The sequence below is a fragment of the Sebastes umbrosus genome, chromosome 24 (assembly GCF_015220745.1).
Source record: "Sebastes umbrosus isolate fSebUmb1 chromosome 24, fSebUmb1.pri, whole genome shotgun sequence".
NCBI lineage: Eukaryota > Metazoa > Chordata > Actinopteri > Perciformes > Sebastidae > Sebastes > Sebastes umbrosus.
In genome coordinates, this window is record NC_051292.1 from 2,993,018 (window position 1) to 3,009,302 (window position 16,285).

At 39.9% G+C, this 16,285-nt stretch overlaps 2 protein-coding genes across 2 annotated transcripts in view; one reads left to right on the forward strand and one right to left on the reverse strand.

The window, feature by feature from the left end:
• Positions 1 to 16,285, forward strand: part of LOC119484008 (multidrug resistance-associated protein 4-like) — a 221,378-nt gene that overhangs the window by 101,905 nt on the left and 103,188 nt on the right. The gene's annotated exons all lie outside the window — the stretch shown is intronic.
• atp7b (ATPase copper transporting beta) lies at positions 1,256 to 15,270 on the reverse strand. Its single transcript, XM_037761640.1, has 21 exons — positions 14,999 to 15,270; positions 10,291 to 11,041; positions 8,639 to 8,869; positions 8,404 to 8,567; positions 8,135 to 8,296; positions 7,977 to 8,050; positions 7,401 to 7,584; positions 6,871 to 7,104; positions 6,620 to 6,711; positions 6,393 to 6,520; positions 5,665 to 5,819; positions 5,395 to 5,529; positions 5,123 to 5,317; positions 4,219 to 4,401; positions 3,952 to 4,135; positions 3,156 to 3,296; positions 2,930 to 3,072; positions 2,641 to 2,844; positions 2,449 to 2,566; positions 2,150 to 2,252; positions 1,256 to 1,871 (listed from the first exon to the last, which is right to left on the reverse strand). Exons 1-21 carry the CDS (start codon positions 15,140 to 15,142, stop codon positions 1,607 to 1,609), a joined length of 3,990 nt encoding a protein of 1,329 aa, XP_037617568.1. The 5' UTR covers positions 15,143 to 15,270; the 3' UTR covers positions 1,256 to 1,606.

Genomic DNA, 16,285 nt, shown 5'->3' on the forward strand with positions numbered 1-16,285 from the left:
GTTATGTAGTGTCTATTATTTTATTTATTTATTTCAGCATTAATTTCTGTATTTATTCATTTATTCCTGTATTTATTTCTACATATATTTATGCATTTATTTATGCAGTATTTAATGATACTTAAGTCATATATTTATTTATGTCTCATTTAGTTATCAACTTTTATTTTTTTTAATATTAGCATTTATTTATTTATTTATTTCCAGATGTATTTTAGCATTTATTTATTTTAGCATTTATTTATTATTTTATTTATTTCTGTATTTATCAATTTATTCCTGTATTTATTTATAATATATTTATGCATTTATTTATGTATTTCTTTATTGATACTTAAGTCATATATTTATTTATGTTCCATTTAGTTATCAACTTTTTTTTTATTTCAGCATTTATTTATTTCCAGATTTATTTCAGCATTTATTTATTTCCAGATTTATATTAGCATTTATTTATTTCAGCATTTATTTATTATTTTATTTATTTATGTATTTATCAATTTATTCCTGTATTTATTTATAAATATATTTATCCATTTATCTATTGATACTTAAGTCATATATTTATTTATGTCCCCTTTAGTTATCAACTTTCATTTATTTCCAGATTTATTTTAGCATATTTTAGGCCCGAGGTTCTGCAGTTTGGATATTATTATAATATTAAGAATAGCAAGGCAAACTGTCACACATTTGAGTGAAATGATCCTGTAACAGTTACCTGTGTGTGAGCAGCAGTTTCTTGGTACTGCAGGGGAAAAATGAATGGACCTCTTGGCTCGGCTCAGCAGGTGTAATTTATAACATTAACTTGATTAATTACACCTGTGCGTTTCCTGCTTTCACACGTCAAAATGTCTGCTGTGAAAAAAAAAGTTCTATTATACGAGCTGAGAGCCGGACAATAGTCATATTTATATCCCTAAAGCTTTTATATCTATTCTTCCTGGTTAACGATGGAGTCCATGACTCATTTGATTAATCTACTCCATTAATTATCCTTCACAGCTCAAAATACATTTGAAAGAAAAGTTCTTCTTCTTCTTTGCTTCTATATATAACAGCCGCACTTTACACACGTGTGAAGCTTTGTTTTAGAATAATAATGTACGGCAACATGGAAACAATATTTTCCTCTCAGCTCGAGGGACAGTTTTCCAATCAAAGCTCCGAATCAGAGCAACACAAACATACTTTCTAGGAAGTGTGCTCTATCTACTCATGCATTATTTATAACTCTCACACCGACACAGTCTTATCCAAACACTGGGGCTTTATTCTGAGTTATGTATATTGTAAAAGTGCATTTTGTGCAGCAGTTGCACACAAGCAAACCTATTTCATATCGCGAGTTCGATTTATGTGGCTCCTGTCAGCTGACGTGGAAATAGAAAAAAGAAAAATGACACAAAGCTTCAGTAATACCTTCACTTTGAGTGTTAGCAGCTTGATTTTTAGACATTTTACTCATAAAGTTATAGATTGGTGTCGACTTAGTGTGAATGTGCCAGAATAAGTGCACTTTTAGAGTTTCTGTGCACAATCTATTTATATAAATACATAGAAATAGTTCGTAAACATGAGAAACCTTCTTCCCTTTTTCCCTTTACAACACAGTACGGTCGTCTTCAGTCTGGTAGTCCAGCCGGGAGTAGCGGTCCTGCTCCTGGACAGAGTTAATGGATGCTGCCTGGCAGGGTGGGACGGCGCCGGTCTGGCTGAGCTGCTCCCGAGCTGCTGCTGCGGCGGGGAGAGCTGGGCTGCGCCACTGGCCGTCCAGACCCAGATGTGTGCTGATCTGAGACGACCGGAGGCTCCTCATTTGGCCCATCGCTCGCACCTCGTACAGCTCCATCGAGGTCTTCTTGTACCTGGAGGGAACAGACAGTTATTATATTCACCTGATATGATGAAACGTCTAATGAGGAGACGCCACTGCAAGAGAATGTCATAGGATACACCAGGGAGGGAATAAAGACACAATGCATGTATAAATTATACAATAAAAGAGAAACATATGGGTTTCTTTAAGGCAGAAATTGTGGGGATTTTCAATGTGTCTTGTAATATTAGCAAGTTAGGAACTTCCAACATTAAGTGACTACTAATAACAGATAATAACGTATATCAACAAATAGCATGGACTCACATTCTCAGCAGTAATGAGGACAGAACCACTGATACAGACGAGGCAGCCATCGCAGCAGAGCCCATCCAGGGTTGGAGCACCAGGCCGACCGGCATGAACACACCTGTAACCAACAGAGGAGAGGGATGCATGGGCAACGGGGCTTTCATTCAATATATACTGAACAAACACACAGTTAAAGCTCACTTAGGAGCCAACAAACAAAAGGCTTTCATCAAGAAGACCTCTGTTCAATGTCTCCTTTGTGATTCTTTGTTAGCAGATAGTGAGGGTTCTGTTGGTGTATCATTGGTCCTCACCTGCAGCGATGGGTATTCCTACGAGGTTGTAGATGAGGGCGAAGACAAAGTTGGTCCTTATCCTCCGCACCGTCTTCTTGGACAGCTCCACGCTGGCCACCACGTCCAGCAGGTCGTTCTGCAGAGCGTTAAAACCTTCAGTTTAAAGACGTCACCATACAGTATCTCTACACACCCATGAACGTCACCTACTCGGATGAGGACGATGTCGGCCGCCTCGATGGCCACGTCGGTGCCTGTGCCGATGGCGATGCCGACGTCGGCCCGAGCTAGAGCGGGCGAGTCGTTGACGCCATCCCCCACCATGGCTACTCGCCGGCCTTGCTCCTGCAGCTCCTGCACTTTGGCCACTTTATGAGAAGGCAGCACCTCTGCAAACACCTTCCTGATCCCCACCTGAGGTCAAACACACATTTCATTTAATTTTAAACACTCAGGTGCCTCATTTTAAATCAGAATCCTTTATAAATGTGTGTTTTACCTGTGCAGCGATGGCTTTAGCTGTGCGCCTGTTATCTCCTGTTATCATCACCACCTCGATGCCCATGCTCTTGAGTGTGTGCACGGCTAACGCCGACTCTGCCTTCACCGTGTCTGCGATGGCCAACATGGCACACAGCACACCTGCAGAGAACACACACATACCATGAGGTGAGAGGTAAGAGAGGAAAGTAAAGTCAGTGTTGTTTTTTAGTTTGCATCCTCACCATCGATAGAGACCAGGATGGCGGTCTGCCCCTTCGTCTCGTGGCTGCACATGGCGGCATCAACGTCTGCTCCGATGTGGTGGCCGTTCCTCCTCATCCACTCTCTGTTCCCAATCAGGACCGAGTAGGACGAAGGCTCGCCTGAAAGAAAAGACGGATTGTAAAAATCAGACTGAATGACTGTGGAGCAAAGAAGGGGGGATGGCAGACAGTGTGTTTGTGTCAATTAGTAGAATTTAAGTCTGTATTTCAAAAAACGTTAGAGATTATAGAACCAAAAGCATCTCTAATTTAACATCTAGTGATATTGATGATGCAATTAAGGTATTATAATGTAACTTTAAGGGGATAGTTCATGGATTGTAATAAGTATTTGGTTAGTTTTCAGGTACAAATTAAGGAATAATTGAGTTATTTTTGTCTGTGGTTAACAAGAAGGACTTCTTTCATCTTAGGGTCTCTTTCCATAAGACCTTTGACCTTTGAAAAACATGTTAGTGGATGAGTACACATCCTTCCCAGTATGCTAGTATGGAGATTGAACCAATGACCTTTGCATCATTTGCACAACGATCTAACCCTCTGTGCAAACCAGCCTTGTACACATGGTAGGTTTAGGCTTTTACTACAATAACTAGAGGCCTTACATGTATTTGTTTACACACTAAAGGCAGCTAATCGTAAGTGGAAATTGATTAAATTAAAACCATAAATTTGAGCACAAAAAGTAAAGCTGTTCTTCAATAATCAACAGATTAAATATATAATCCTGAGAGTAAACCCGGGGCCATCAGACCTGCAGCGGCGTCCTCGGCAGCAGACAGTAGGCTGCTTTCGTCGGTGGTGGCTCCCGGCAGCAGGAAGCTCTCCTCGTTCTGCTGCTGCAGCAGATGTTCCACATTGGAAACCCGGCAGCTGATCCCACAACCGGGCACCGCCTGGAAGTCCTGGCAGTAGCCCAGCAGGTCGCAGCCCAGCTCCTGGTAACGTGCACACACACAGATTATCAGAACAGCTATTAAAGCTTTACAGAGTGACACACGAATAGAAGCATCTGTGTCACCTCTTTGCAGTGTTTGGCGACGGCCATGCCCAGCGGGTGCTCGCTGCTGGCTTCCGCCGTGCCGACCACCGCCAGGATCTTCCTCAGAGGCATGCGGGCCATTTCCCAAAGCACCAGCACACGAGTCACCCGCGGGACGCCGTTTGTAATCGTGCCAGTCTTGTCAAACATCACCACGCTGATCTGAGGGAGCAGAAACACAGCAGAGTCATGGCTCCATCTTCTTGGCAGCCTTCAGCCGTTATCCATCAGCAATTTGCATCTTCATAGGTATTTTTGTGATCTCACAGAATGATAAAATGTTTGTTTGGAGCAAAAGTTTAAATCCAATGTTTCCGCAGACTGTGCCGCTCGCAGTTGGATTTAAACGTTGGCAAACATCTTCTCATCCTGGGCAGACTGTCACATCTGTGAGATCATGAAAATACCTTTAAAGACCTGCATCTGCTGGAAAGATAGATTATTCCCCCTAAAGGAAGTCATTCAGGGAGTTAAATGGGGCTAAAAGTCACGGAAACCAATTGGTGACTTCCTCTCTGGAGGGTAAATGTGCACAGAAAATGTGATCTAAATACAGCCATAATATTTGTAGGAGAAAGATATGAAAAGAAGCAGTCATATCACATTTCTACAGTAGCTGCAGGTAACTGCTAGAGCGTTTAAGTAGTTAACGGAGTCTCTAGTTAATTGGAATAGAAATAGATTAGATATTAAAACGAAAATGTCACTTAAGACACATAAACTAATTAGTTTCCAGCTAAATCAAAAGTTACAGATGTTTAAAGATTAAGTTCAAGTCTGGAAAAGAGCAGGAAAGACTCTCTTTACCAAGACTGAGAAATTAACTATATATTTAAAATACAATCTAATAAAATGTAAGTATGAAGAGAATAAAGAGCGTTGCCTTGTGAGCCATCTCCAGCGGCTCGCCTCCTTTAATGAGGATCCCGTTCTGAGCTCCGACCCCGGTGCCCACCATCACAGCTGTCGGGGTCGCCAGCCCCAGAGAGCAGGGGCAGGCGATGGACAGGACCGTGATGGACGCCTGGAAGGCAAATCGGACGATGACTTCGGCCTTGGAGATGTTCTGGTTGTAACCCTGTGAGGAGGAGAACAGGTTATCATCAGTGGAGTGATATCAGTCTTTATGAAAGCTGGTTTAGTGAGCGCACCTACCGGGAAGTTCTCCCTCACGATGTCAAAGTTGACAAACCCGATTGCGAGCCAGGCGACCAGCGTCAGCACAGAGACGATGACTATGAAGGGAACAAAGTAGCCGCTGAGTCTGTCTGCAAACTGCTGGATGGGGGCCTGAAAACAGACACAAGAGAGGACAAATATTTCTATTGCACCACAGCAAAGACACTTTTTTCTTATTACAGATAACATTTTCGTCCGTTCGGGGGTATAAATGAGGTTGAAGATGAAGCTCAAACTGCGTCTTACCTTCGAGGTCTGGGCCTCCTCCACCAGTTTAACGATCTGACACAGCGTTGTGTCGGCACCGACGTGAGTGGCCTCCACCAGCAGAGCGCCGTGAGCATTGATGGAGCCGGCGATCACCAAACTGCCCACCTTCTTACTGACGGGCATCGGCTCGCCTGACGGAGATACGAGGAGGAAGATGTACAAAAAACTTCAGGAAAAATGCAAATGTTGTTGTTTTATTATGACATCATTTTTAAGGCTGTAAAATTAGATTTCATGTCCTTAATGGCTTGGAGGTAAATGGTGTCAGCTAATGCATCCATTAAAAATACTAATCTAATGAGGAGTTTATTTATAAGGACTTTAAATGCAATTCCAGCTTTTACATCACAACAAAGAAAAGCAGGATTGCAGCAAACTTTTACTTTACACACAATTAGATTTCTGTGAACGTAACCGTCTTTTGTCAATCAGAAAACAGACGTTTGTAAATCTGTCGCTGTGTTTCCGGCTTGTTTTGACACAATTTGACACCAGGAAGCTGATGTTGACACTTTTTCAAGTTAAAATATTGCAAAAGCTCCGTCAAAGACTAATAGTTTGCAGAAATGCATTGCTTTTTACAATGATTAACATATCAATCGCTCGCCAAGAACCCATCCCTAAAAACTAAATCAATCTGGAAAAAGAGACGTCCTCCATCATCAGCTGTCAACAGGGTATAAGTCCACCTCAGTTCGTCCTACCTGTGATCAAGGACTCGTCCGCCATGGAGCTTCCTTCAATCACTCTCCCATCAACGGGGAACTTTCCTCCCGGGGCGACTTTCACAATGTCGCCCCGCTGGACCAGCTCCACCACCACCTGCTCCTCACTGACCCACACAATACAGTTACACATCTCACATCTAGAATTAACACACTTCAAATGCTTCTGGACTACATTTTCATTTCTTGTATCTTGCGTGTCTCACCTGATGATGGAGTGGTCGCGTCCCAAAACGACCACGGTGGCATCAGTGGCTTGCAGTGACATTAATTTGGCCAACGCCTCGGAGGTTTTACTCTGAAAATGCATGAAAACAAACATATTTAAAACATTTTCTGGGCTCTTATTACTTTAAAGGTGCAATATGTAGTATTTTTGCATATAAGAACATTTTAAATTAGTGTAATTATTGGAAACAATCTAAACTTAAAAAACAAGTGCATATGTTTTTCTCACTTTTGCGACGTGCTCCAGCCATCGCCCCAGCGCGATGAACACAAACAGCATGGGCGGAGTGTCGAAGAAGGTGACGGGGCTCTGGCTGGCTCGCTCCGCCATGGCTACGACGAGGACCACGCAGGAGTAGATGTAAGCTATAGAGGTGGCCAACACGATCAGCACGTCCATGTTGGCCGTGCGGTGTTTCAGCGAGCGGTACGCCTGGACGTAGAAGTATCGGCCTCCAAAGATCTGCAGGGAAGAAACACATTTAACGCTTGGAAAGCACAATCTCAACATTGATGAATGCCCCTGTTGCTGAAGGAAGCAAAGAAGGAATGGGTACTTTCATTCATAAGAGTCTGAGCCAGATTATTAACCCCAGCTTGGTGAGCCAAGAGCTATCCAGTGTCTAAGACGTGCATTAAAGTATCACTTTACTACCGTATAGGATCACAAGACCCCTTCAAGGTAAAGAAACTCTATATGAACTCTCCTACACTTGTGTCCACATGTACGGCAGCTCTTAAACAGGCCTGTTCCCTCACCTGCACAGGTGTACAGAGCAGGAAGAAGGCCAGGTTGAGGAGGGAAAGGCCCGGCAGCAGGTTCTGCTCCTGGGGCATGGAGCCTCCGTGGTCCTGGTGCTGACTGTCCATCACCATCATGTAGATCATGAGGCCCATGACGGGCACGCCGAACACCAGGCTGAGCAGAAAGGAGCTCTTCCACCTGGAGAGAAATGTGTCAAATTATGGAAACAAGACAGCATTAAGATATACCTTCCTTTTCCTTTTATTATCAGTTTATTATCTGCTGTCTTTGCACTGATTTCTATTGATTTCCATGCATACATTTGTCGTTTTAAAAGACAGTTGAACCATGGATTTTTCATAGCACTTGATTGCCAATACAGCCCCAGTGGCCTAACGGATAAGGCACTGGCCTCCTAAGCTAGGGATTGTGGGTTCAGTCCCATCTGGGGTGATTTCACATTTAGTGACACAATAGCAGGGTCCATAACCTAGACATTAAAGTGTCTAAAGGGCTGCCTGAAGGTCTTCAAGATGATATTTTAAGAGTGCACTTATTCTGACAATGACAATTTTAAACCAGATACTTGCTGTCGGATTTCTTCTGTGTGATCGAGGTTGTTTCTGAAGCCCGCCTTCGCCAGACTCGCCTCAAAACCAAGACTCTGGAACGAGAAATATACATGAGGATATCCAGTCACAGATTGACAGGAGAGGACCGGAGGTTTAAAGCAGAACGTGATCTCTACCTGAATGATCTTGATTATATCTCGAGCTCCGAGCACTTCCGGGTCAAACTGGATCTGGGCTTTTTGGGTTGCAAGGGCGACGGAGGCCTTGAGGATCCCTTTGGTTGAGGTGAGCTTGGACTCAATTTTGTGCACACATGACGCACATGTCATGCCTGTTATCTACGAGGAGAAATGGCGGAATAACATGACTTCTTTGTGGTATTATGGGACAATAACATGTCTTATCTTTAACAGTAAATGCATTATATTCTTCTTAATGGACTCACAATGAGGTCCAGTTTCCCGTGTGTTACTGCATTGTCCTCTATCAGCTTGGCACCAAAGCCTAAATCTTCTATGAGCTGAGTTACAGCAGCAGCGTCCATGACCTCTGAGTCATATTTCACCTCTGCCTTCCCCGCCATGAGCGAGACCAACACCATGACGATTCCTAGAAGTCAACATAAAGTCGTCTCATATGTAAACACACACATTGTATAACAACACCCGAGCTGGCTTTACCCTTGTGTTTGCGCAGGTTCCTCTCAATGTTGGCCACACAGGAGGCGCAGGTCATCCCCGTTACGCAAATGAAGCATTTCTGTACTTTAATCTGGCTCCCAGAGGTCGCCTGTGATCCAGTGCCATTGCTGACTCCCGCCTTATTGGACGGTAAGTCAGAGAGGTCAGAAAGTCCAGAGAGTCCAGAGCTAGCAGGCCGGGACTGTTCACGACCCTGGATGCTCTTTGGTTCTGTAGAGAAAGAGGAACAAAGTGGCAGCGCCATGCTTAAAGGTAGATCAGTAGTGGGTCAGTATCCTTAAATATAATGACAAACTGCAGGATAAATACTGCAGCTGTCCATTTTAGTGAACTAATCCACTCCAATCGGGCAAGCAAATTGCTAGATTTACTAGCCCCACATGGCATTTTACACATGAATGTGACCTTCCAGCTTACATTTATATCAGTAAAGCAATAGAAAGATATAATATACTACTTATATGCCAAGTTTAAGAACATAGCTGCCCATCTCTCTGATTTAGAGTTAAAAACTTGACCCCCAGCTCGACCTTGACGGCTGGAAATGAAAAAGAATCTGCTCATAATCTGCCTGAGTTAATCCTACGTCTTGGCAAACTGTTTTCGTCATTAAATCCAACAAGAAAAGAGCCGGCCGGCGTGAGAGCCCTCCACGTCAAACTCGAGAGCATACTTGTGTGGTTTCCACGGTAACCGGTGGAAACTGAATTGAGGTGAACATGAGGTGTGCTGGAAAGAATTTAATCAAAGTCTTTTTGCTCATAAGGTACAGGTGCTACCTTTACGAGCTCTCTGTGTACAGAATATAGATTATATTAGGTCACACATTCACTGACTATTTGTGTTCACTTGTATTTTCTTTACTCTTTATGTCCTCTCTATTGCATGCTGGTAATTTTCTTCTCTTTCTTAACAAATGTCTTAAAAAGCATTCATTTAAAAATAAATAAAAATAAATGCAAAAATAAAGAAAGAAAGAATAAATGCAAAAATAGATGCAAAAATAAAAAAATAATTACAAAAATTAATAAAAAATAAATACATAAATAAATAAAAGGGAGTAAGAGTAAATAAATAAGGGAATTAATAAAAGGTTAAATAAATAAAGGAGCAAATAACAACAGAAATATCAATTTATGTCAAATTTTATCAATTAATTAATGGCAAAATTTATTTTTAGTATTATTTTTGCTACATTTAATGACACATTTATTTATTTATTGAGTCATTTATTTATTTATTTTTGGCAGGTTCCGTCCTCCATAGTTTGTCACTATTTCAAAAGAAATGGCGTATTATTTTTATTATTTTTTTCTTTTTTTATGTGTATTTGAGGTGTATAAATTGAAAATGACTGAAATAAACTAAACCAAAGAAGACATTAGCTGTGGGACATTGTGATAGACACTGTTTTTCACTAATTTCTGACACTTTATACACTAAACAATGAATGCATTAATGAAGGAAACAGTCTGCAGATTAATTGATAATGAAACTAATCATTATTTGAAGCTAAAGAGAGGTCCATAGGGACGCTCTTTTTCAAAATAAAACTTTTGCACTCACACTAAAATCACTTCTTGTTTACATTAACCCACAAAATGTAATTATAAGTAAACATTTCTGCCGACCTTCAAGTGATGCGTCGAAGCCCATGTCTTCGATAGCTTCCCTGAGCTGCTCCGGCTCCGTCAGACTGGGGTCAAAGGTTATCGTTCCCTTTTCCTCCTTCAGCGACACCGCTATGGACTGCACTCCCGTCATCTGAGACATCCTCCCTTCTATGGACTGCACGCAGGAGTTACACGTCATCCCTACGATCCAAATCGTTACAGTCGAACTGTCCCTCTGCCAGTAGCTTATACATCCAGATGGAACCTCGGCTGATAAAGTTGCAGCGAAACCCATATCCTCGATGTCGTCCCTCAGCTCCTGCCGTGTAACCAGAAGAGGTTGATACACAATCAGCGCTGCAGCGTCTTGAAGGGACACCTGAATATATGAAACCCCAGATAGAGCACCAATGCGTCCCTCAATAGACTGCACACAGGACTGGCAGTGCATACCGTCCACCCTGATCCGCACCGCCGACTCCACGTTGAATCCCACGCTCTGCAGCTCCAGGGCGATCTCTTTGGTCGTGATAACTGAGGTATCATAGTCCACTTTGACTAAGCTGCTGGGTACAGACAAGCTCGCAGCAAGAACTCCATTCAGGCTGCAGATTCGGCTCTCGATGGCGTGGGCCTGGTGCTCGGTGGTGAGGCCTAGGAGCTTCAAAGTGGCTCTGGAGGCAGTTTTGGGTGGAGGGTAGATCTCACTCTGACTCCCGTACTCGTAGGCCAAGTTGTCAAGGCCTTTCTCGATGTCGGGGCCATTCTCCTGGAAAAATGAGAGGAAATAGTCAGTATTTTTTACTTCTAGAAACTTAGGGACTGTATATAACAAGACTTAGGATCCTCTGCAACTGAAAACCCTCATATTTACCCTGTTAAATCTTATAATAACACAACAGAAGTGAGTTATAGTAGCTGCTGTTTGTTGGCTGTATTGGCTCAAGAAGAAAGACTTCAAACACACTTTTAATTTCCTGTTCAATCATTGTTCATCTTCAGGGCAAAACAAACAAAATACTTGACCTCATTCAGCCTGTATGTGTTCCTTCTTCCCTTGTTTAAAACCTCCATTCTCAAATCGCTGCTCTCAATGAACAGAAATCCCAAAAGTTAACTGTAAAAAAGTCTTTAATATGGAGATGGAGGGGGGTTTAGTATGTGTACATTTCATATTTTAGTGGAAATCAGGTGTGGAAATAGTCTGCAAGGATCATAAACACTAACTACATCAGCTTTTATTTTGAAATTCAAGCCCCATTAGATCCAACATTGTAAATGGCTTCATGTAAATTTAATTTGTTTATGTTTGGACAAGAATATGGGCTAATCTTTGATCAACGAATCGGCTTATATACTTGCTTTCCTCCCATCTATGCTTTCATATTTTGCAACTTTTCAAAATAAAATAAGATGCTTTTTAAGACATGTCTGGAAATGATCAAATAGTATAACAGCAAGGCTACTGAAAAGTCATTGTTTCCAACCAAACTAGGCAAAAATAAGCAAATAAATATCATAAAAGGTTACTATAACAGCCTCATTCGGGATTCAAAAATGATTTTGAGAGTTAAATTTAGAACACCTCTATGTGCTTAAGATGAGATGATATGAGTTAAGCTTCGTGAGAGAAAACAACAGTTTGCCATACCGACAGTTTTAATCTCCCTGTGCATCAAGGTAGCAAGCTTGCCAGTATCCTGCTGGACTGGTCTCTTTAACCAAAACACAGACCTGTTCTCTGAGTATGCGGGCGGCTGAAAAGGAGGTGGCTGGATTAGGTGGTAAACTGAATTTAAATGGTTAAAATACCACTTAACACTTTGACTCCTCCAATAAGCTGTCATCTAAAATGGGGGTCCAACAGAAATCAGTCCAGACCTGCTGGTTTGGGGCCTAAAAACCACATGACTGGCCTTTAAGCCTCCCAACGTGACTCTGATTAACGTCACCGGCACCTCACGGACCTGAAGGAGGAAGTCAACCCCACATGAAGAGTTATACTGCAAACAGGGAAATATCTTCTACTTTCACACTGCTTTAATGTTTCATCATAATTCTGTGTTAAGCACGAAGTGTAGTGCAGCGTGTTCAGATTCAGATTACTTTATCGTCCATTAGATTTGCATAAAATGGAAATTTGTCTTTGGCACTATAGCATATAAGACACACCATACTTCATATAATTATGCATCCTAATGTCCTAAAGTGACAAAGTGGCAGTAATACTAAAAGCACAGTCCATTAAAACATCACAACAGACACAAGCACTGACATGTTGACTTCTGGGCTCATGAGAGCTGTTCAACTGTTCAAAGTTCAATAAATCACACAGACCTACAGCGTATCAAGACAAACATTTACCAGAAACATCAGACTCTACTATATGAAATGTCTCCACAGCAGTGAACGCTGATGGTATCTTTATGATATCACACTGTAAACTGTGTCCCAGTGACCCCACTGTATTTTATGGTTTGTTTATCTTGTACAGAGTGGAAATAGGAACTCATGTGAGGCCCAAGCTTGGGTTCAGGGTCCCAGGAGGTCCAAGAGAGGTCCAACTCTGCTCTGTAGGACATACGGGTGGCATTTTAAGAGTCTTAAAATCTTTAAAATATTATATATTTTTACAAATTCTCTCATTTATATTATTCTTAATGGACTGTTTTTCATTTCCCTTATATATTTTAGCATCTATTGTCCTCTTATTGTCTAATTTTATCTGCCCTTGTTTGAATGTTTTGCATTTTTATTTTATTTTGTAGCTACATCTTTTGAAAAGTGCTTTATAAATAAAGTTATTTATTATTATTATTATTATTATTATTATTATTATTATTATTATTATCATTAAGTTACTTAATATTCTCTACATCCCTTCAGCTTGTTTTCATAGTAATAACATTATTATTATAATAATGCTAATATGTTTCCTACCTGCATCATGACTGCCGGCCGTCCCACCGCGCTGTCTTTACTTTCATTTTTGCATATACATATGTTCTTGCATGTTATCATGTTATCATTGAAGATGAACAAACCAAACAGGTATTAACGATTGGATAACTGTTGCACCAATGACATGCATCCACTGTAATAATCTACCTGTTAACACTGAATTCAGCAGCATTGATATATCTTGTAGAGCACTTTGTAACTTTGTTTTGAAAAGTGCTATAAAAAATAAAGTTTATTATTATTATATTAAATTAGAAATGAGTAAATCTGCCACCAGGCTGCTGGATGGGTTTAAATAAAGTTTTTTCTTCATTTTCTTGTCTTAATTTTGTAGATAGATGATAAATCATGTACAAAAAATGTTAATATGTTAATGTAACGGTGGCAGTAATCCTTTTTATACTTTTATTGTGACACCCTAAACCGGTCTGAGATGAGATGACTTGCATGATTCATTTGGCTTTTGTCCAGAGTACCTACAATAAGATCTTTCTACCTGCAACAGGAGCAGAATCACCAGCTTCATTCACTTACTCACAATAAAACGTTTGTCCAGAGCAGGATCGTTGCAACACAAATCAAATGATCTGACACATACGGAGGTTTATAAGCTATTACTACCTGTGAGCCCTCCCAACAGTATGTATACTGTATATCTAGGAGTTAAAGTCATCTATTCAGTAGTTCACAAGAAGTAAAAAATGTAAAATGTCTGAAAAAATGAACATAGTTTGGTGTAGCAGAGATACCGTATGTTTTCCACTGGTGGAAAGTAACTAAGTAGACTTACTCAAGAACTGTACTCAAGTAAAATATTGAGGTACTTGTACTTTGCTTTCCATTTTAGGCTACTTTATATTTCTACTATACTACATTTTAAAGGAAAATATTGTACTTTTTACTCACATATATTTGAAAGATATCGATATTAGCAGTGGAAGAAGTACTCAGAACCTTTACTTAAGTAAAAGTAGTGATACCACGATGTAAAAATACTCTGTTACTCTGTTCAAAATCTTACTTATGTAAAAGTTCAAAGGTATTAGAATCAAAATATACTTAAAATGTCAAAAGTAAAAGTACGTAGGATAATATATACTATATTATTGGATTAATATTATTGATGCATTACAATACATCACATTATTAATGCAGTGTGTGTGGCAAAGTTTAAATACTTAACAGCTGGGAAGCTTAATCTACAATAATATATCATAATGTATTAGTTGATTCATATTATTAATACAAAATATATAAATCTGTAAAGTAACTAAATCTGTCAGATAAATGCAGTGGAGTAAAAAGTAAAATATTTACCTCTGAGATGTAGTGGAGTAGAAGTAAGAAGTATAGCAGAAATGGAAATACTCAAGTAAAGTACCTCAAAATTAAGTACAGTACTACAATAAATGTACTTAAGAAGGTAAAAGTACACAATCTCATAATGCAGAAAGTTGGCCCATGTGAGTGTTATACTATCACAGTACATTACTGGATTATTAATGATGCATTCATGTGTAAACATGTAAAATCTTAATCTTAAAAGTAAAAAGTACTATAGTATAAATGTAACTGTACTGCACTGTAATCAACTAGTGGTTGCAGCTCTGAGCTTTTGCATACACAGATAATCATCATTATTTCTGATCTGATCTGATGTGCCAAACTAAACAGAATGGACCCAGACTGCTACAGATGCATTTCTTTTAAAATAAGACTTGACCACCGGCAGCAGATGGAGCTCATCTCCCCGGAGGAGGCCTACCTTGATGTGGGTTGCACAGGGTCTCCTGCTGCTGGTCGAGTGGAGGCTACAGGTGCAGTCCGGTTTACATTCAACCATACAGATCTGTTCCCCTGAGTTGAAGGCATACTTGGAGAGGTTTTTGGGCGACTTTGGTGAGAACATGTTCCCCAGCTGCTCTAATGCCGTTTGGCTTATCTTCACCTCTCAAAGTCTGAGGTTTAAAGTCCGCAGTGTGCAGTTCCTGGAGATAAGAGGAGCGCACATTTTATTTGGTGTCCAGTTTGGAGTTGGAGGTTTTGATCACAGGGGGTGCATGATGAGGAAAAAGGCTGGACCAAACCTCCAATCACATGACTTCTGCAGGAAACAATGCATGTCATGTTCACACCATCAAGATGATCTGTAATCTCCATTAAAGTGCAGTTTGTGAGGACTTTTGTGGTTCTTTGAGGGGAAAGTTGGGCAGAAATAAACCATATAAAATGTGTTTTATTCAAGTCTATATTTTTTACTACTAATAGTAGTTGCATGATTGTCCATAGTTAATAAATTGCAAATAAATAGCATTTCATCTGTTCAAGATGTACCTTAAGGTTAAAAAATTCTGGAAAAAACATATTTTGAGGCAAGCAGGTTTGGCTCAGGTGCAGAAATTAGTTAACATTAGAGACGCTGCAAAATGGTTTAATCCAAAATTTAGCTGATTCCCCTTTTCTTTTCTTTTTTTTTAATAAAATGTGAACAATTTAGTTTAGTATTCTACATATGTTTTAGGCTACATGTGAATTTAATTTGGTGAAAAACACAGTAGATCTAATCCTACAGTATAGGGACACTATAGGAAATGTGTACATGTGTGAGAGAGCCTTTGTATTACTTACCCTATCTATCTACTCTTCTATTTAATTTCCCCTTTTATTAATTTATTAATTAACTTACTTACTTACTTTTATTAACTTTTACATTTAGATTTTTTTTTCTCCATTTATTTATTTTAAATATATTTTTACATTTATTTATTCATTATTAAGTTGTATGTATTTATTTATGTATTTATTTATTTATGCATGATTTTTTTCTTTGCATGACAGCCCCCTCATTTGCATAGTGAGGCATAAATGCATAAAGAAATTTAAAAGGAAATGTGTAAATGAATGTATACTGTATATATAAAAAAAAGAATAGAGAAATAAATAAGTTTGGGAAAATAGATAGGGGAGGAATGCAAGGGTAAAAAAATATTATTTATTTGATTTATTTGATTTTATTTCCAGTCGTTTCCCCTCCCTGCCACTAGAGGGCGGA

Bases quoted from the DNA above. Each gene is read 5' to 3' on its own strand.
- atp7b (XM_037761640.1), bottom strand. From the start codon at position 15,142: ATGTTCTCACCAAAGTCGCCCAAAAACCTCTCCAAGTATGCCTTCAAC. The intron at 6,712-6,870 runs GTGAGAAAAACA...ATGCATTTTCAG, and splicing joins GGCTGGAGCACGTCGCAAAA to AGTAAAACCTCCGAGGCGTT. The intron at 5,530-5,664 runs GTAAGACGCAGT...GTCTGTTTTCAG, and splicing joins AGGAGGCCCAGACCTCGAAG to GCCCCCATCCAGCAGTTTGC.